The sequence below is a fragment of the Lepisosteus platostomus genome, chromosome 3 (assembly GCF_059453375.1).
Source record: "Lepisosteus platostomus isolate fLepPlt1 chromosome 3, fLepPlt1.hap1, whole genome shotgun sequence".
Lineage (NCBI taxonomy): Eukaryota > Metazoa > Chordata > Actinopteri > Semionotiformes > Lepisosteidae > Lepisosteus > Lepisosteus platostomus.
The window spans coordinates 67616263-67638586 of NC_142613.1; the positions used below are offsets into that span (position 1 = coordinate 67616263).

At 36.2% G+C, this 22324-nt stretch overlaps 1 protein-coding gene across 1 annotated transcript in view; it reads left to right on the forward strand.

Moving 5' to 3' along the window:
• The window catches only part of LOC148675324 (putative E3 ubiquitin-protein ligase RNF144A-A), a 65313-nt gene extending 57485 nt beyond the window's left edge, over window positions 1-7828 (forward strand). The window contains exon 8 of the mRNA XM_088626553.1: window positions 2894-7828. Coding sequence (XP_088482679.1) covers window positions 2894-3025 — 132 coding nt within the window. The 3' untranslated portion in view covers window positions 3026-7828. The remainder of the gene's footprint in view (window positions 1-2893) is intronic.
• The last annotated feature ends 14496 nt before the right edge of the window (window positions 7829-22324 follow it).

Sequence of the window (22324 nt, forward strand, 5' to 3'; positions counted from 1 at the left end):
TTTTTACTCATGAGATTTAGTCATGCCACACCACTAATCTCAGCAATCATTAGGTGATCCCCATTGGAATGGTGGTTAATTATACAATTAGAAACTAATTGCAGTGTATTTATTGGAGCAAATCCATTTGCTTACACAATTCAAGCATAAGCATAATTAAAAAGGATGTTCAGACAACATCACAAACTTGTTTTTGAGTGAACTACAACATTCTCAAAGGCACTGGCAGATTCAATCCAGTGGATCTCTTCAAAATGAACAGTGAACACAAACCAAGTGTGTGGAAGGACATTTAAATTGTGAATGGGAGACGCTCCACCCAGAGTGTTGTGGGAGTATGGAGCAAGCTATGCACCAATATCCTTGAAAATCATACCCTGGTTTCCTTCAGGTAACACGATGAAATAATTTGGTTCAATTACCTACTAACTGCCAAAGGGCCCAGATAGGCCAAATGGCCTCCTTGAGTTTGTAACCTTTCTTATTTTAACATTATGCACCAGATGTAGAGTATACTGATGGATATTTATTTTGCCGTTAAATTTTTATCAATTAGACCACACTCCACAGAAAACATATTCTACCATTTAAAATAACAAAAGCACCCATAATAAAAGGGTGAGATTGACTCGGATGAGGGGGGGGTCCTCTGTATAAAATGTGAAGGAAAATAAAACTAATAAAACTAAATGCCAACAATGCAGACGTTTTCCGACCAGAAAATGCTTGAATTAATATTCCCCTTGAGAAAGTTGGCTATCCAAAAATATGTGCATTTCTCAGAATATGTTCTAAATGAGTCATCTCAGGAGTTTAGTTCTGAGTTTTAGGTGCAGACTGTTGATTTACACAAAAAACAAAACAAAATGAAGGCACTGATAAAAACAGGGCTGCATGGTGGCACAGTTTTTAGCATTGCTGCTTCACAGTACTGGGGCCCTGGGTTCAATTCCAGATGTTGGGTGCTGTTTGTATATTCTCCCACAGTCCAAAGACATACTGGTAGGTTAAATGGCTTCTGGTAAAATAGGCCCTGGTGTGAGTGTTTGTGTCTGCCTTGTAATGGATCAGCATCCCACCTGGGGTGTACTTACTGTACTTGCGTCTGTACCTTGCTGGGATAGGCTCCAGCTCCGCTGTGACCCTGAATTGGAAGAAGTGATTAGAAAATGGGTGGATGGAAAACATATTTTGCATTATATATCCTGCCAGGACCCTGTGCATGGCCTTAACACTGCACTCTCAAGCAGCTGTTCATAGGACTTTATTAACTCTATCCAATAAACACCATTAATGTCCACTTTAGATAGTCTAAGCTAAATACTGGATAAACCTGGTGCTTCACAATTTGAACGATTTGAATTGAACAATAATTTCTCGTCCCGGTGTATTCTAATATATTTTTGTCAGATTTAATGGAATCTTTGGAGAACTCCACTAATGGTGAAACATTGGTTTCCCAGTGGGACAGGATGAGTCATATAAGACATCTTTTTAGGTTTTGTGTTTCTTCAGCATTATTGCTGCTGACACTAAGTGGCTTCTCTATCACTTGCAGTATGCAGCACATTTCTGTCTTTGAATGAATAATTAAAGATCTATGTTAGAGTGCTCTTTTATCCCTTCCAGTTAGTGATGACGTCTGTGGTCTAGTGTTAATCCCAACTACCTTGTTCTGAAAGTTAAGATCTGGTGTCCAGTATTTTTTTTTCATTTTCCAACTTCCTACTCCAATCCAGAGTTGAAGGGGAGCCAGATCCTATCCTAGCAAGTAATGGGCACAAGGCAGGATGCAATCCAGATGATACTCCAGTCCACACAAACAGACGTGCACTCACTCATACCAATTCCATGTTTCCCAGAAACCTATTCACTTACTAGTATGTCTTTGGACTGTGGGAGAAAACCAGAGCACCAAGAGAAAACTTAAGCAAACATGAGAAGAGCAGACAAACTCCACACAGAGGGCACCCCAGCTCCGAAATTAGACCCGGGGCCCCAGCACTGCAAGGCAGCAATCATAACCACTTCGCCACCTTTCTTTAAATTATATTATTCTTATCCGTTATTCGTTTCACATATATTTCCAATTCAGGGAAAATTAGTTTGGTGTGTAGATTTTGCTTCATTAATCTCATGAAACTGACCAACTGACCACCTTGATCACCTATGGAGCATGTTTGATTGTGTATTGTTACACCAAAAATATTTATATGTACAGTAGGTAGGTGTTGTGTCTCCCAGTAACCCCAGCGGGTTGTAAATAAAGCTGCCGATAGATCAAAATATATACTTTTTTGTAAACAAAAAAAAAACTGCAAAAAGAGATGAACAAAATAACTGAAAATATTCGGAAGATGCATCCTTAACATGACAACTCAAATTCCAGACTAGGTCTGTCAGTTCACTATCCAGGAACAGGGCTCTTTTGGTTCTGTGACTAACCAGTGCCATCTGCTGGAAGTTAAATGTTTGTCAGAATCGTTTTTGGATTTAAATGAGGCAAAGTACAGTAGATCACTTGCAGTACGTTTCTATACAGCAGCGTCCTTTGTGAATTGTGAAGCCGACGAGTACTCTAAAGGATTGTACAGAAGTGAGCTAAATAAACATTTAAGACTCAAATCTGCTTATTTGTCAACAATTCCACTCATGTATATAATTTAGAATTAGTCTTCAGAGTGTTTGTTTTGCATCTGTTTTACCTACCCATGCAAAATCTAGTGATAGTTATAACTGAGGATTTCAGAGTAGTTCATTACACTTATGACTGTCCTAGAAATGGACCTGTGATGTGCTTTGTGACTGAGTTACGCATGCAGCACTGAGCACAGTGTTTTGTTGTGTGAATGTATATAAAAAAGAACCCTAATCATCTCCCCTTTCCCCCCAGGTTGTGGGAATCTTTGCAGGCTTTGGCCTGCTCCTGTTGGTGGCTTCTCCATTCCTACTCCTTGCCACGCCATTCGTCCTCTGCTGCAAATGTAAATGCAGCAAAGGAGACGATGACCCACTGCCTACTTAAGAGAGTGCCAGACGGCAGTAAATCAATTATTTTTTTTTGTGTTCAGAGCGCTTTCTTTCTAATTCAACGGCACTGTCCTGGGTTTATCTGAACCATCCTGCTTTTCAGTGTTGTTCTGGCGCCCTGAGTCTTGGGAGACCACGGAGCTGTCATAGACACCCCCCTCCCCACCCCCCCACGCTGAGGGAGTCGGTGTGAAGGCAGGGCCACACCGAGGCCATGCATCTGCGCTGTGGTCTGCAAGGCCGGTACTATGGCCGTGGCCCTTCAGATGAGGCAATGCCTGTTGCAAGAGAAGCACAGATAGCTAGTTGTTTTCAAGCTGAGGGGGTGCAAAACAATTTCATCTTTTTCAACACGATGCCATTGCTGTTCAATTAAATAGATTTCTGGGCATTCTGTCATGTTGTATTGTGTTCAAATGTCATATTTTTTCATGTAAAGCCTAGAATTTCTGAATCTTGGTCTGTGATCTAACCCATCAAAACAACACTACATCTATACAGAAAGCAAGCTACACTGTTCATTGATATGCAAGCCGTTTTATTCCCTTCACCAGCGCTATTCACAAATTTGGGAATTTTGTTGCTTGAACACTCTTAACCCTTTACTCTGAGGATGTGGTTTAGTGTCTTTTTCAGTTTTAATTATTATGCTTAGTCTGCTTGATGCCTGCTGGTGTTCACTGCCTTTTCAATAACGCATTACAAATTCCATGAGCAAAACCAAGAGTCAACTCTCTGTGAAACCTAACCCGTCGGTAATTCTGGCCAACACATTGTGTTTTTTCTAAAGTTCAAATGAACTACTTCCAAAATAACTGCTTCAGTGTTTTTCTGCGACCACTATTTTGTACAATTTATTTTGATAGAATTTCACATAGAGAAATAAGATTTGTTGTTTTCATTGATAGCATTAATAGCATTTAAAATACAGTTTCATTCTGAAGGCATTGAATAAATCCCTCAGAGGAAAGGGAAAATGCACACCACCAAATTGCCATGGAGGTTTCTAAGCCATTAGCGAAGAGCGGATTTGCACTGGAGAACAAAGCATAGGGAATATTGGTGACTATGAAGCAACAGTGCAACACCTTGGTGTACCACCTACACACACAAACCCCTCATCACGGTTCATCTCATCTTCAGATACACGATGTAGAATTTATGACAGTTCTCTGACACAGGGTTCTCTGACAATTGTTGTAAATAACTTCCTACTTTTTAATTTCCTGCAGATATATTTGCCATTGAACTCAGTAATTTGTGTTGGAATTAAATGTACAGAACTGTTTACTAGGGTCCTTATTTGAAAAACAAAAAACACATGAGAAACATAACTGAAGTCATCTCAGAATAGGGAAGAATTTTGAATGGTTATACCAGTGTATTTGGCTATTCAAATAAATTCCTTTTTTTACCCTCTTCAGTTTCACAGAATAATTACCACTTTACACAGAGTGGTCCATCTTGCTTTTAATGGTGAAGTTTTATTTTAAAAAAAGTTTGGAATCGTATCATTTGATATTTGACTGCTGAAAATTACTCTTTAATTGGAGACAGCTAAATAAATCATTTTGTAAGGTGGTTTGTGTGCTGTTATAAAAATACCATCTAATTCTGTGTGGGTTAATTTAGACACGGGTTGTAAAAAAGTAAGAATTCTTAGATTTTTTTCCCAAAAACATTTCTAAACTAAAATGACTGTTCGTGTTACTGTATACTATGTTAAATGGCATATTGGGACCAAGTCGAAGATAAAATTAACAATAGATGCAATTCAGAATTAATTCAGTTAAATTTGTTGGCATAAATTCTATGCAAAACTATGCGTATACCTTTGAACAGGTTATAAGATACTTGATAGAAAAAGCAACAGCGGAATCTTGCTCCTTCCCACCTCAGATTCTAGTGACTTGCTGTATCAAATCTGATCTAAATGACCTTCGTTTCTAGGTCTTAGCCAACGGAGACTTTCGCTCACCTACTGTGTAAAATGTCCATGGCTACAGCTCTCCTGGATCATGACAGTCATTTATTTAGATGTATTTATCAATATTTAATTTAGTCTTTAGCTCATGGAAACTTGTTTGGCAAATACTGAAGCCACTACCCCATGTAAGGACAAACATATTCTTCTTATATACAGTATATACTGAAATGCTGTGCAGTGATACTGTTTGTGTATACTGATGTTGCAAAAGACCACTGAAGAACAAAATTAAAATGGAAGCAGGGATAGAGGATGCATAAAAGTGCATAAACACTTTTACCATCTTAATATGATTGATGATTTGATTGCAAATCAGTTGTTTGGAGTTATTGTTGAACCTTAGCTTCCGTCCCGAAATTGCTTGAAGAGATCTTGGATCACTTAACCGTTCTCATTTGTAACTGTTTTTCTGAGTTTCAATAAGATGACTGCAGCTGAGTCTTGAAGGAGAATTGTTCAAGACTCCTATATCCTACAAATAGAAACACCTTACGAGTGTTTTAAACAGCCAATGTGTTGGTTTGTAGTTTGAATATAGCCTTGTAGCTTAAATCTTGCTGGTTTAAAAAAAATATTCTGGATTTTGACATTTTAGATATGTAATGGAGATTCTGCATGTCTCAGTGCACCTTTAAAGCTATACTTTCCTCTTCATGGTTGATTTTCTAGTGCATTTTGAAGTGTATGTCACTTCAAGGGAGTGGCACAGTGGAACACTGGCAAGCATTTCTGTGCTGGAGCCTGGGTTAAATTCTACACTTCTAAGACATGCTGACAGATTAAATGGCTTCAGGGAAAATTGGCCCTGGTGTGAGTGTGTGCATGTTTGTATCTGTATCTGCCCTGTGATGGACTGGTGTACATCGTCATGACCTCTTAGGATTTGAGCTTGCGCCAATGGAGTTATTTCTGTATATATATATTTTTTGGGAGAAAAGGCAGTACTGGAAATAGAACTAATTTAGAGCTCTGTTTTATAGATCGCAAGTTTCAGTCTAGGCTGTGCAATGAGAAGCTGTGTGAGAAGCTCTGTGGCCGAGGAGTAGCAGAACGCAGCACGCCAGGTGACACAGCTGACATTGCGGAACCTTGTGCGTCATAGGATTTGAACAGGATTCCTAGACATGCCATGTAGCAGGGTCCACACACAGTGTGTTTTGCTGTGTGTGAACTTACACTGCTGTCAAGAAGAGCTGTTAGTTCCTTAATTTGATGCTAACTGCCTTACACTGGGACTCACAATAAGAATAAGACACAAATGGCTCCTGCTCCTTGACACAAATGTTGGAGAGCCTAAGAACTTTTGCAGACTGAAATAGGCCATGTAACTCGTTTGATTTTTAGAAGCTAAGTGATCTGAATATGTCGACCAGGTGTTTCTTGAAGTAAGCCTGCATATTAGCTTGAAAAACATTGCTGGGTAATGTGTTCCACCAACACTTTCTGTTTTGTGCACTCCTGTTACAGTTTCAAAGGCATGGTCTGATGTGCACTAGGTGAAGGCTTGTATGTTCCTCACTTATCCCACTGCTTGTGTCAAGACTATGGCAGTGATGTTGAGCTACAGTAACTCAAATTGCCACTGGCAATTTCAAATTCAGAGGAAGTTCAAAATAATAGGTGACGTCAAATTACAGATTGGGAAAAAATGAATGTCCTCTGAATATTGGTTTGTAAAAATATTCACCAAGAAATGGAAATACACAAGCTGTTAATCAAAAGATACTTACAGAATCCCTTTCTTTTCTGGTAATTGTAGTTGGAGTTGCTCTTTTGAATCAATGTCTTACATGTCTGATTATTATGCCAATCAAATATTTAGGCTTACCTAAACCACTGCATAGTTTCCAAGGTGTAAATAGATAAAACGCTGGAAGCAATCTGGCTCAAGATGGTTAACATGTATGTTTCACAGTTATTGATCTGCATATAATTTTGTAAATACTTTGGTGTCTGTAAGAGACCAGTTATTTTCATGTAAATGTTCTACAGTCCTCCAATATTGGTTAAATAAACCTGTGAAATGAGCATAAATGTGCATATATTTATGCTTACAGACCTTGCCTGAACTATTGGGTATTTTATCTTCATGTTCCAATATGCCCTTTAAGCTTCATCACAAAATCTATGCACATTTGTACAGACTTGCAGAATAATATCTGATGCCTGATACTGGAGACATTATGGAAACTCTTGTGTTTCTAGACTTCATAAAGCATAGGTTTACATATAATTGACATTTTACATATCAGGGACAAGGATCATATTTTCAGTTTAGAGTTTAATCAGGTTAAATATCTTGGCTTCTGTTAGTCTAGAAAAATCCAAAGAAACAGAGCCTAAAGTGAATTGTGCCTGAGATGAAACCTTTTTTTTAAATGTAATTACTTTTTTAAATGGAATATGTAGCACCCATCAGGGGCATCTTTATTAGTATACTGTAGATTCATCAGTACACGTGGCAGTGCACAGGTGACTTGGAAATTGATTGACATGATATTTAGCATTATTGAATACCTTTACATGTTTAAGAAACGTATCCAAGACCAGCTGATCATATAAAACCATCAGTGTATACTGTATAACATCCAGTGTGATTTGCTGATCTTTGATCTAATTTTAGAGATGGGAGCTACTGTACATGTCATTTTGAGGATTCTTAGCAAAAAATTAACAGTTTGCATGGTGAGTGAAAATTATGGCTTTTGTGTGTGAAAAAGCTGTATTCAGACTGAAAATATTGTACAGTCCAATGCATTGTTTCCTTTTTATTTTTACAGTTATATTAATAAAGTGATATTTTTTATTAAATTACCTATATAATTAATTATCTCCAAATACATTTACAGACCTTTTAATGAACTGCTAAATCGGTTATTTACTGTACATACTCTTCTCTTGTTATTATTGTTCTCATTAACATAAAAAGTCCCTTGAGATGTTACTTGCTAATGAAACTGTTGCATTTTTTACAGTGAAGCTGCTTCAACATTGTTAGTTTTCTAGCTTAGTAAAATTGTTTTGTGAACATTGAAACTTTATTTTTTTATAAAAATGTTTGTTTACCAGTATTTACATCATCCATTTTTCACCGTGCACTGACTTGTGTCTACATTCTCCTTTATAATGCTATAGGATCTCTTGTCTGGGATGCAAAAACAAATGTAGACCTCAGACCCTTGTGTAATATGATGAAAAGACTTGTTCGAATCCAGTTTAAATTACAGTTAGAACTGAACATTCCTTATGTGGTATGCCATCAAACATTTTGGCTGTGTTAGATTGGAAAACTGTGATAAAGGTTTATACATTTTGAAAGATTTAAAACCCACATATTTGGTTAATAGTTTATACTGTTTATTTGTTTTTTACCCCAGGAATGTTATAATTATTTTAAGTGCACTGCTCTTAAACACTACGAAGGTTTAAGGGTATAGTGATAATTAAGCAGAGATGTTTCTGGTTTTATTCTCTTTCTTGGATCAAAATGTGAGGAAGTCATCCAGTCAGCCATTGACATGCCATGAATAATGCACTGCACTAGGATTTACACTGTAGCCATCTGCATACATATAATAATGTAGGCCTTAACTTTCAGGTACCTCATTTGCAAATGTTAAGCATATAAACTCCTTCCTGTAGCATCTAACAATATTTTGTAATTGAGCTACAAGAACTTGTTTGTTATATGTGTGTCACTCTTTGCACTTTGTTGCTTTTGCAAATTTGTTATGCACACAGTTTTTTAGGCGCTTTAAATTGTTTAGTGTTATTTAATGCAGGTGAAAGATACCTAACTTCTGTGTTTGTGCCATGTATACAGCTGGTTTCTTACATCTAATGAAGATAGTGGGGATTAACGTTCCCACTTTAGAATGATTTGTTTATGTGCTACGTCTGTAATGTTTACTTTTTTTTATTTAATGGTCTGAAAATCAGAAAATTGTACTACAATTAAATTTAAGCATTGTGGTGTGTGGAATCTACAGGTATGTCAATTTCACATGTACATTTTGTTTTATTTCCTTGTTGGTATTTTATTAATGGACATATACAGGGGCTTCTTAAAACATCTTAATTTTCCCGGTTCCTGTTAAGTAAGCTTAATAGATTCGATTGACCAGCTTGCATTGTCTCAGTGGGAAAATTTGCAAACATAGCTCAAACATGGCCTCAGTTCTGCCTTATGCCAGTTATTATAATAATAATTGCTTACACTTATATAGCGCTTTTCTGGACACTCCACTCAAAGCGCTTTACAGGTAATGGGGTCTCCCCTCCACCACCACCAATGTGCAGCATCCACCTGGATGATGCGACGGCAGCCATAGTGCGCCAGAACGCTCACCACACATCAGCTATTAGTGGGGAGGAGAGCAGAGAGTAATGAAGCCAATTCATAGATGGGGATTATTAGGAGGCCATGATTGGTTAAGGCCAATGGGAAATTTGGCCAGGACGCCGGGGTTACACCCCTACTCTTTTCGAGAAACACCCTGGGATTTTTAGCGACCACAGAGAGTCAGGACCTCGGTTTTCCGTCTCATCCGAAGGACAGCACCTGTTTACAGTATAGTGTCCCCATCACTATACTGGGGCATTAGGACCCACGTGGACCACAGGGTGAGCGCCCCCTGCTGGCCCCACTAACACCTCTTCCAGCAGCAACCTTAGTTTTTCCCAGGAGGTCTCCCATCCAGGTACTGACCAGGCTCACACCTGCTTAGCTTCAGTGGGTTGCCAGTTGTGAGTTGCAGGGTGATATGGCAGGGTTATAATTTTGTCAGACTTTCTATACCTGTATAGGCATTGTTTGATTCTGTCAACTGCAGTTTAGAAACAGCTTTAGGCAAAATATATATTTTATAACAGTAAGCCTGCTTATTCATTATTATTATTGAACGGATAATATTGAACTATCATTAAGATTTATTAAATAGCTCATTCAGCTGAGGGAACAGCTGAGATGGGTGGATTCCTAAAGTTCCTAATTTGAATAATTAAATAATTGGGTTTCATAGTTTATATTTTATCCATTGATCAAGTTCTGTGAGACAGAATAACACTTTTTTTTCCTTGGAGGAATTTGAATACATATAATAAGCTGTTTTGATCTATAAACTAGTATATTGTGATTGTGTTGTGCCACAGATGCAATTTGAGTTTACAAAATCAAAATTGCTCATCTGTCACTCAGTAATAAGTCTGATTAAGTTTTGTAGTTTGACGCTGGGGATAAAATATTAACAGTGTTGCTTCTTAAACTGGAACAAGGAGAAAAGAGATGTTGAATTAATTCAGATTTTACATATGCAAACATATCGAAATTAAAGTGGATTTTGCAGAGCATCATTCGAGATTAGGAGGTATAACCATAAACTGGTATACATTTTGTTTTCCATTTACACCAAAACTAACATATTTTGTTTCTGATTAATGAAAAACCTTAATGTATACTGCAAGCTGCCTAGGCTTTGTGTATCAGTTACATGACTATTTCTTGATATGTGAGATTTCAGAACCACATTTTTTGTAAAAGCAACATCTCCTAAAACAAGTGCATAATGGTCTTTTAGGCTGCCAGGCCCACACAATGTAAACCTTGGAATTTACAATGTACTCAGAAAGCAATGTAAATTATCCTAAAAGTTAATTTGCCTTTGATGTATGCCATCATTTTTAAACTTTTATTATGTTGTTGTTTTTATAGAAAATAATTGTATTTCTATTTGCTGTATATGGAACAGAGTTATAAATGTGCAATTATAACCTTGTATATTGGCATGCATCAGTAGTCTTGTACATAGCAAACTGTAGATTGTTTCCCTTAAATGTATTTAAGTGTTCTATAGTGCCCCTAACACTGTGATATAAAATAAAAACAAGCATTGTGTGTCTGTATTGAGGTTTTTTTTGTGTAGGAACAAGAACATTAACTACTGTGACATCAATAGTTAAAAATGTAATTTTTGGGTTATACAACATACTACAAACCAAATGAGTAGTCATTTTATTTTTCTGTACCTTTGCTCTTTCCCATTGGTGCTCCTCAGTGAAATTGGTATGCATGAAATCAAACCTTGAACTGCCTGTACTAATTGTTGATTAGATGTGGATAGGTTTACATTAGTACCGTTAGTTATTTTTTATTATTAGCCATCCCAGGGAAAATTAAACTTTCAGGTAGAAAACAAGAAAAAAAGGCACGCATCAAAGCTGCTTTTCTAAATACATACAGTCTCAATTTATGTCACAAAAACTGAGATCCAAGTATTTGCTTGATGCAAACATTGCATTTATGTTCAATACATGACATTGCATTACATAGAGACACACTTAGCAGACCAACACAACTGTTTTACTCTCTTTTCTATACAGAGATGGCTTTATGGGTTCTTTTCCTAATATGTTGTGAGTTTGCGAACCCTTTGGAATTATCTGAATGCCTACATTAATTGCTCCTCAAGTGTGATCTGTTCTTCATCTAAGTCGTAATAGAAAAGCACAATGTGATTAAACACATACTGTACAAACTATTTTACTCTATTAAAGGGGGTAATTGGAGTTAGGAGTCCCAATCAATGAGGTGACATTTAGGCGTGAGTCTGAGGTGCCCTGCCCTATAAAAAAAAAGTTTGGTTAGCAACAGAGTCTGCTCTTCACAAGGCAGATTTGTTGAAGGGAAATATACCCCAATCCAAAGAGGTTTCAGAGGCCCTCGGAAGAAGAGCTGTGGATGCTCATAAGGCTGGTAAGTGTTACAAAAGCATTTCTAAAAACATCAATCCACACAGTCAGACAGATGTACAAATGGAAGAAATTCAGTAACATTTCTACTTTACCTAGGAATGGTCATCTAACAAAAATTACTGCAAGTGCAAGTCATACAATGCTCAAGGAGATGACAAAGAGGCCTAGGGTGACAGCTGCAGACATCTCTTGTACTGGCTAATGTACTGGGATTATTACATCCACAATAAGAAAAGCAAGAGCAAGAGTGGTATGCATGGGAGGGTACCACAGAGGAAACCACTGATCTTCAACAAAACGTGCCGCCTGTCTCCAGGTGTTCTGTGGACAAATGAGACAAAAGTGAACTTTTTGGTGGTGGTGGTGGTGGAGTGAGCATCATGATTTGGGGCTGAGTTGTTGCCTCATGGTCCAGACAGTTTGCAATCGCTGAGCAAACCATGATTTCCAACTTGTATCAGTAAATTCTTTAGGAGAATGTCAGGGTTTCCATCCATGATCTGAAGCTGGGTTCTTCAGCATGATAATGATACTAAACACAGGAGTAAATCTACAACAGAATGGCTCTGTGGCTAAAGATCTGCACCCGTGGCTGAAAGTTTGCCTGTTTGTATCCCCCAGCCGGCAGAGGAATCCAGCTCCGTTGGGCCCCTGAGCAAGGCCCTTAACCCCAACTGCTCCAGGGGTGTCGTATAAATGGCTGACCCTGTACTCTGACCCCAAGCTTCTCTCCCTGTCTATGTGTCTCATGGAGAGAAAGTTGGGGTATGTGAAAAGACAAATTCCTAATACAAGAAATTGTATATGGCTGATAAAGTGATCTGATCTTAAACAGAGGAATTTTCACATTTTGGAATGGCCAAATCGGAGTCCTAACCTTAACCCAATAAAAATGCTGTGGTATGACCTGAAGTAAGCCATTCATGTGAGACACCCCAAAAAATATAAATTAATTGCACCATTTCTGCAAAGAGAAATGGGGTAAAATAGTCATTGCTGCTAAAGGGGGTTTCACCACATATCACACACACACACACACATGTTCCAGCAGAGACAGTGAACATTTAAACGTACAAATGTTTGTTTAATCAGATTGTGTTTATAGTTATGACAGAGAGGATGATGAGATCACATTTTAGGAGCAGTTACTGCAGGAATACAATTAATTCCAAAGGGTTCACAAACGTTTTCTCACGTCTGTATGCGTTGATCAAATACGCTGAATAGTGGATTAAACTGAACATCAAATTGAACAGTTTGGCTACCTTTAAGAGGTGTTAAATGCCTAAAAGAAGTTAAAATGTTATGACTGTTATGTTCATGCATTACCTTATGAATTATAATCGTTTATGTAAGTTGTTTGCTCACAACTCATAATAAAACAGTTCAAAAGGGCATGGGACAGGAGCTATAATACGATTTCCATATTTTATTAGCTTTGAACTTATAAAATCAAATGTTTACTATGCACAGTATTTTCTTCTGTCTGTACAGTATATACTGTAGGCTTAAGGTTATGTACAGTAAGTAGCTACAGTAAATAATGGGTCTTTACAGACTGGAGCTTGTGGAAATTATGGAAATCTAAATGATAAACAGTTTCTTAGTATGAAAAAATGACTACAGACATACACATGAGGAGTGTACTGTATATATAATGTTGCCCTTTTTTAATATTATGTGGTTTTTTCATACCAAAATTCTATTTTTTTTCTCTGTGTATACCCATGTGCAAAAGCAATTTTACTGATTGCAAAATAAGAAGGGTATTCATGCATCAATCCTGCCCTCTAGTGTCGACAATAAGAGATATTGATATTTTATTGAATTGGATGATTCATACGGTATGTAGAAATTGCACTTTATTTATAACCTAAACATTCAGAAAAAAACATTAACAGCATGCCCCTGAGCTTTTATATTGTTAAATTCAAAATGTATTGAAGTATTAGAACATTTATGTTTCTAGAAGATATAAATCACAAAAAGTAAGTTTTATTGTGGATGCATTGTTGAGAGATAAATATGAAACAAGTTTTAAGGGAAACACTACTATATTTTTTATCAGTGACACCTAGCATTAATAATGCTGTGTCATTTTAAAGCAGCTAATCCAAATCCTGCAATATTTCAGTTCATTTACTCTTCAAACACAGTTCAACATAGATTCTATGCCATGTTTTAGGATTTTTTCTAAAAATACTGCTTAATTTAATTCTATGCAGAACTTTAGTAATAATTCTTCATTTGGAGAAATCCAGAGTGTGTTTACGGATTGTTACGGAGAAATGGGGAACATGAATGAAGACTCAAGGGCACCAAAACAGCCTTATAAAAAGAGCAGAAAACATAACATGACTCAGCAAATCCATGAACCAAAAAAAGGCTGAATGTTTTATCTATAATTTACTGATAGCTACAGGCTGCCTGTAGAAGCAAATAGAAGGCATAACCCCTATTATATATTCTGAGTTCATTCTTTCATCAAAATGAGGCTTTCATGAAGCAGTGCTTAAGCTATGTTCACCTTTAAATATCAGCTGTCAATCTTTCCAAGATACCAAAAGAATTGAGTGACATCAAAATAGGTTCCTTTGTGGGGTTTTTTTTTCCTTTGGGGAATATACATGTATGTTAGTTCAAATGCTAAATATGTCTAGTTTCCTTGGAAACCATGTAGTATCTGTGGTATGTGACATTTTGATAATGGAGATCTACCTATCCTTTTGTATGTGATAATTGAAAATGATTTTGCATCTCAAAAGCTTTTATAATAAGATGATCTTTTAAATGATATACTGTTCATGCATCTGTGTTGTGCTTCTATTGATTTTTTGGACATAATTCAACAGTTTTAACACTAATTCACAAAGTTCAAGGTTATTTAGCAACAGAGCTTTCTGGGTGCACTGCACAGCATTTTCATTTCACTATCTGTTGCGATACATACAAGAAAAGCAACAAAGAACAGTACTACGGCTGCTGTTGTATTACATTCATTATAGGCTGCGTACAAAAAAGTTTGATGTTCCTTTCTGTAATAAATCCAAACCTTTTACGACATGCCTTAAGCAGGGTTTTGTCTGTTGTCTTCCAAAACAAAATTTAAAGTAACAAATAAATAAAAGTTTATTCCGATCATTCTTCATCCTTCTCCAGACAGGTTTGTGCTGTATGCTTGTAAAACAGCCTGGTCCAATCAAGAACCTCTTTTTCATTTGACAAACATTCTTCTGTCTAGTTTCGTGGGACAGACTAGAAATGACTAGCACTTAGTAACACAACATCAGTTCTCAACCCATCCAATCTTTTTGCTATTTAAATCTGCAACTCTGATAAACATGTGGACACCTGTGTGTTCATTTTTTAAGTCAGTGAAATGCGGCAGAGACATTTTTTATTAATTTATTTGCAGGCAGATGTTGTACTAGGGAAAAGGAGACAAGCTTCAAATAAAAATGTATATGAAAAAGAAGGGTCTAATGATGTATCACGTCCCACCAGCTGCTCTTGGTTCAAGAAGTTGAGTCAATCAGATAGTTCAGCTGGAAACTTCTGTTGCTAAGAAAGCCCATCAGCAACTAAGACGGTGACAGAGTTCATAATACATGGGTCTGGATGTCTGGAAAAATTAAATAAAGTGCTAAACAGTAAATGCCAGAATGAGCCACTCTCACCGGCAGTTCATGGTTTACAATTTCTGACATCAAACATGTGCAATAGTTTCCTCTGGGTATAATGTCCTTATATTATGCTTGCTGTAGAAGATGTTATGCTCTGTCTTTGGAAAACAAATATAGCTTAGTTCAGTTTTAAATCTTTAACACATTATAATTTGGTAAGAGTCTGTAAATTGCCAAAAACCCAATAATGCTATAGCATAATACTGTTTCTCTCCTGAACAAGGAGAGCTATGTATTCTACAACATTAATTTTCTAGTAAGAACATAAGAAGGTTAAAAATAAGATAAGACCATGTGAACCATACATCTTTTGTGGCATTTAATTAATAACTAGTTGGACCAAGGATCTCTTCCAGTCATGTCTTGAAAGAAGGGTATCAACTTCAACATTATGATCCATACTCCCTCAGCACTGTGTAAAGATGTGCCTTTTTCCTCAGTTTCCAAATACATTTCCATGTATTGTACTATAGTTTCTACTTGTGTCCTCAGTGGTCATTCTGAAGAATGAGCATTGAGAATTTTGAATACTTGGGTCTTTTAGTAAAAATATATATATATATAAAATGCAATTGGTTCAAGGCAAGGACTAATTAATAGTTGATCTTTTTCAGTTTTTAACAGTTCAGTGGCAAAACAATCTCGTCTGTTGGAAATCAGGTTTTGTTTGTCCATTCTCAAATTAGGCTGTTGTCATTACATTGGTTGGTATCTCTGATAGAACAGGACCTCTTAAAGCTGTATAGCCTTATATGTTATTTACATCTTATATTTTAGAAGTCACTGTTATACATGACACAAGAAATGTGAGATTAAAAGATTCAAAACAAATCAAGCACTACCTTTGAGGAGGAAACACATGATATGAAAAAGATACATTTCATGCTGAAATATTTCTGGTATCAAAAACATAAAAACTTCTCGTTAGCTTTCTGAATCTGGAGGTTTTTCAGACTCGAAATCGTCTACATAAATCCTCCTTCGCTGAATTTGAACAAAGATACGTCTAAGGAACAGCTGCATAAGTTGAAACTGTGATGATACGCTTTTGGAATATTTTTGCAATCTTTGTACCTTTTGATGGATATGCCATGAAATGTATGAAAGAGATTAGACACTGTAAATGTTGTGCAGGTGCACCCCAGCTGTTTTCCTAAGCACTAGAACATATTTCCTGAACTCGGATTGCTTAGGAAACGCAGCTGAAGGCTTTAGCTGACACTGGCTTTAAGGCAGGCATTCCGCTAAGGCAGGTGGCCGTAGAACAGGATGCAGAAGCCAAGGCCTGATAATGAGTTGCTTCAACTTATATCAGTAACAAATATAACAGGAAAATGGAGATAAAAATGGATTATTTTTCAGAGGTTTTACTTTATTTGATCTCTTTCATAGTACAGGACAGCACTGAGTTCAGGTTTCGTTGTCTCTTGAGAGTCAAACGGATGGATTTACAGTGGTTTTTCTAACTCCCATTCAGAAGTTACCATACTTTATTACGTAATTTTTAAATCTGTAATTTTTTTCATCTATGTTCCAGTGTGCTGTTTAAAAACATTCTGTCATTCTAATGTATTATGTTGAGTTTTAACTAAGATTTCCAACACAAAAGTGTATAGCTGACACTCTATATAATCTGACACTGGAAATTACACTGCAATAGCCAGTCAGTTATATTTAAACAATGTTCTTCAGCTGTTTATAATTTATTTGTTGGAATTTTGTAACTGACCCAAGATTTTTTGTGTTTGCCTGCTAATTGAAAGTACAGGCTTGCTTAACTGTGTGTGATGTTAAGAGTGGGGTTAAAAAGCTTAACAATTTAGCAAACTGTTTGATTGGAGAACATTATTTTTGTGACTCCTTTAATGGGAGGCACCTGGAAATCATGTGGAAGGGGATGATGAAGACCTTAATTGTCTTGTTTTTCAAAGTGCTATAAAATGTTGTGAGCACCCTTCTCTTTCATATTGGTTTTGATGGTAATTGGTAGAGACCTTTTCCTGTGTGATGTACAATTCGACTGTAAATAGGAAAGGTAAAAAATCTGTATAATAACATTTTATTAAATATAGAACATTATGTTTCAATTTTTATCATGTTTCATGTTTCAAGTTGAAAAAAATCAATTGGAAATCATTTCAATTGAAATGTTGAATTTTTCAATATTTGTATCTGTTTGCTCAATAAAATTGAGTACATATTTGGCCCTCACTTGACTCATTGTAAAATAGTAGCATAAACATGAAAAGGCATTTCTCTGGAAATGTAACATTACATTCTGTGTTTATTAATTTTCTTTCAAACCCACCAGCTAAAAAATAATTAACCACAGAAAGTTCCACTTCCAGCTGGAGCCATTAAAAAGGAGAGTCCAACAAAAAATAGAAAAGGTGATTTTAGAAGAAAATTGGTATACAGTATGTAGGAGTTCATAAATCATATTTTAGAACATTGAATGCTGTTTCAATCTCAACCTTTCAAAATCCAGAAAAGCTACTTGTCAAGTAAGCTTATTATTTAACTCATTTCTCACTTTACCTATCTCTGTAAAAACATCATGTCATTTATTTCAAACATAATTCCACAAGAAAGACATCCAATAATCTCCAGCAGGGGGAACTAATGTACTTTATCAAAAAGTGTGTATAACCTCAACACCATACTGACGTTATGACAATTTTGTTGTGCCTTTACAGATATTAAACTACATTAGATTAAAATTAATGTTTTTATGCGTGATAATGTAGTTTCCATGATATATAATTATTAACCAAAGCCAATTGTTGATAATTGAATTCTGCTACACTGGTACAATAATATCAAGATAAATGAACCAGATCATTATCGAGCAGAATATTCTACATTTTAATTAAGTGTTCATTTTTTAGAATTATTCATTACTTGAATCCCATTACTTAGAAATTAAGTCATTTAAAGTTCAAGTTAAGTGATAAACTACAAGAACAATTTTCTAACAGCAAATCAAAAGTTTTGTATTAATAGTGCTTATCTCATGAAATATTTGATGGAAATCTGTATATCTTTATTAGCTAATTCTGGAAGGATAACTTTTAAATTTAATTTGTTTAAAACTGGCTAGGCATAAAACACCTTTTCTAATATTAAACAAGGTTAAGCAATCTATGAGACAGATTATAAATAGCAAGGCTTTCAAGACGCAAATTGGGTTATTCAGAAAAATTAAGTGTTTGGAGGAAAGTACTATGCCCCAAAAATGCAAATGCAGTAATAATCTGTGTGTTTGACAGTCTGCCTTTATCTAAAACCCAGAAATTGAATAAATACCCAGAAATATCCTACCAGCCAAAAACAAAGTACAAGCCCAATACTTGATGAAACCTTTTTGTTTGCAAGAGGATTCTTGTGTTTACATCATGGACAACTGACACTGAGTACTGGGTTTATAATTTGCATTTGGCAGGTGGATCAGTGTTTTGCTATAGTTTGGGCCTCGGGTAGATGGATTAAACACAGAGCCCTACTGTGTCCTAAAGAGCAGCCTTGACAGAACAGTTAGCCCATGTAGGACATTTCATCACACAAAACACAGCAGACAAAAAGGCAGTAGAGTCTAGTGTCTGTGCCTCTTGAAGGGACGGATACATATCTATTTGCATGCGGCTTAACTTTATATACTTATCGCAGAAAACCTTATGGGATTCTGTGATGTATATGATAGAGTTACAGATCTACTGTATATCTGCACTGTAGTACTGTACTTTAGAATGACATTTTCATATACTAAATGCATGTTTCTATTAAAGATTCTTTTAAAAAAAGAGTTGATCTGAGGATCTCATCCCGCAATTTTGTTAAAGAAATATTTTTTTCGTTTTTTATTTGTCAGTGCTCCAGAGGATTTTGAATACTTGGATCGTGTTCCCTTGTTGACTTCATTAAAAAGAGTAAAAAGATTCAGCTGAGTTTGTTAGTTCACTAGAATTCTTAGCTTTTAATGGGGGAGTTCAACAAACTTAGAAGACGCATCATTGTCACTCAAGTATTGCTCAGCAATGACTAAATGTATATACTGTAGAAATTTAGTTTATATATAGCTCCTTCAAAATGCTAGTTTTCATCTTCAGTCACAGGAAAACTGGCCTGTGGCCTCAGAACCATAAGCTGTGAAAGTTAAAGGTGCCATATTAAAAAGAATTGTGTCTAAATCCCACATTACCTTGAAAGGAGTAGTCATGTCCCTTCAATGCTGTTTAATCATTTTTGTTTCCAGAGATCTGCAATGAAGAGTAGTTTTCCGAGCTCCGGGTGTGTGTGTCGTGTGTCATTATACCTACTCGGTATGTCTGCCTCCTTATGTGGCTCAGGCAGTTGACTGAAAATCAGGATCTATGTTAAAACAAGAATACAGAAGTGGGGAGGTGGTGGTGGCATAGCATTGTGGGTAAGCCGGCATACCATAGCATAATGGTTCATCAGGATAGAGCTCATCCTGTTGACTATGGTGTTCAATAGTTTGAAAGTCAACGACTATACCCCTGGACGGGAAGCTATTCCACTATACGGTTATTTCTAGCAATGCTGGTCCCCACGTACTGAATACAGCTACAGGTAGGAGTACTGGCACAACGAGGGTAAAATACCTTGCTCATAGGTACAACTGTAATGTCCGTAGAGGGAACTTGAACCCCTAACCTGTCTGTCAGAGACGTATACACTAAGCCAGGCTTTCCCCTTCAAGTGCCATTAGAGTCCTATAAAGCTTGAAACATTTCATTTACGGTCTATACACAAAAAAAGCTTTCTGTGCCGACTGTTCCTGAATTTCTCTTGGGAGTTGTTTAATTGTAAAAGAAAAAAAGTTTTTTGATAGTTTAATATCAGTATAATAATTTAAAAGCAAGTTAATATTAATGTAAAAACTTCTTAGTGAACTTGTCAGCTCTATGCCATCTTTGACTACCAGGGTATTTTCTGGTCTCTCATAGCATTGTGACATCTCCAGTGGTAGTTGACCAGCTTGATCAGGCCTGGGCTGTGGCTTGCTGATGTCTCTACCCTTCCCCCCATCTTTAGTCACAACCTCTGCAACACTTCTTCTTTTCTGACAATATCTCATTCTTTAGATATAAGCTATCACATTTTGGAGACTTCCCAAAAATCACAATATACTGTACAAACCAATTTTTATTTATTTAGTATCATCTAGTATGGGGAAAAATATACAATGTCATCTTGATTGTCTCAAATAATGGCTCTGCAATTTCCCTCACAGGCTCAATAAAGTATCTATCTAATACTGAATTTTCACTTCTACTCTTTACTTCTATGGTTCAGAACTGTGCAAGGAAGTCAAACTGTGGTATTTTTAGGTTGTTCTTTCATACTGTGTAGAGTTGATTCAGAAAATCACAAGCTCTTGCCATATTTCTATTCTGAGCAGTATAGCTTCATAATATTACAAAGCTTTTGTGGTTTTCCCAGTGGGAACATGTGATGGTAAAATTCCCTAATTAGACTTCAAATGGTGCCTTTGCCAGTGCCTTGAAGGTTAATGTTCTGACTCTAATCTGATCAACCTTCTTAAACACTGGCCTGAACCACCTCTGTGAATCAATGACCTCTTGAAACCCAAAGCTTTAGATGACATCACACAGCAGAGGACTAATAGTTAATGGTTGATGTTGTTACACTGGGGTCCTTTGTCTTCCAAAGCAGTAGTTTCACAAATAGCAAATGGCATGTTTTGAGATGTACTGTCTTGGAAATCTCTGGAGAAACTCACAAGAGCTTTCATTTATTAATTCCTGCTCATGTGGGATGATGCTCTCTTTAGCAGATTTTTCAGACCTGAATCAGATTCAGCTCTTAATGTGTTAAATCAGTATGATGAGTGTGATGACCTGACTATGTACTGTACTTCAATGTTCACATTGAAATAGCTGTTTATATACCAATTGCTTTTAAAAACATCAGAATGCTACACAATTTAAACTTCTGGAATACACAACTGTTATTCCATTTATGTATCAAGTTCAGTGCAGGATTATTTCAGTTTCAGACATTATTGAAATAGGATAAATGTGTCCACTCATATGTCCATAAGAAAATATCTGTATTTTACGACATCATCCTAATCAATACATTTCTTGTGATAATTAAAACAATCTGTGTAGCCAAGATAGAAAGTTTAACTGTTGAATATAGTATACTCTTCAAACATAAGAATACCACTGAATATACTATAAATAATACAATTAAAAGAAAATAGAATAACGTAATATGAAGTGTAAAACTCTTTATCTCACAACAAAAGTTACAAGCATTTATTTGCTTTCAGTTAAATAATTCTTTTTAATATACCTAGCATCCAACAATAATTTTAAGCTGTGTGAAAAAAGTCATACAGTACCTTTCATGTTGACTATTTTATCAGTCAAAATGCCAATAATGCATGGGAAGTTTTCACAGCATGAAAAAATGATGCTTTCATGCTTTTTACAATGTGCTGCAGACTGGGTAGGTTCTCAATGCACCAACCTTGAAGTTCACATGACATTAAAATACACAATAACAGACCACATCACAAAATCTCTTTATGACATGTCCGAACAGAAATCTTTTAAACATGCATCTAATTCTTATCCAGCCGTTGAACTGTGTTTACCCCCACATCATTTACAAGAATAATGACAAATGTAGTTTGTGACTGTGGTTCTACAATAATTTGCATCGTGCAGTTTGTCCATGGTTATGTCATTTTAGGATAAAAAACAGTTCTGTATTTTCTATTATTTAAATATTGAGAAAGGAATTGGCTTCAATGATTTTCCCACACATTTTTCCCACAATATTTTTTTCTTTTCTGTGTGTGTATACCTCAGATGCCTAGGAG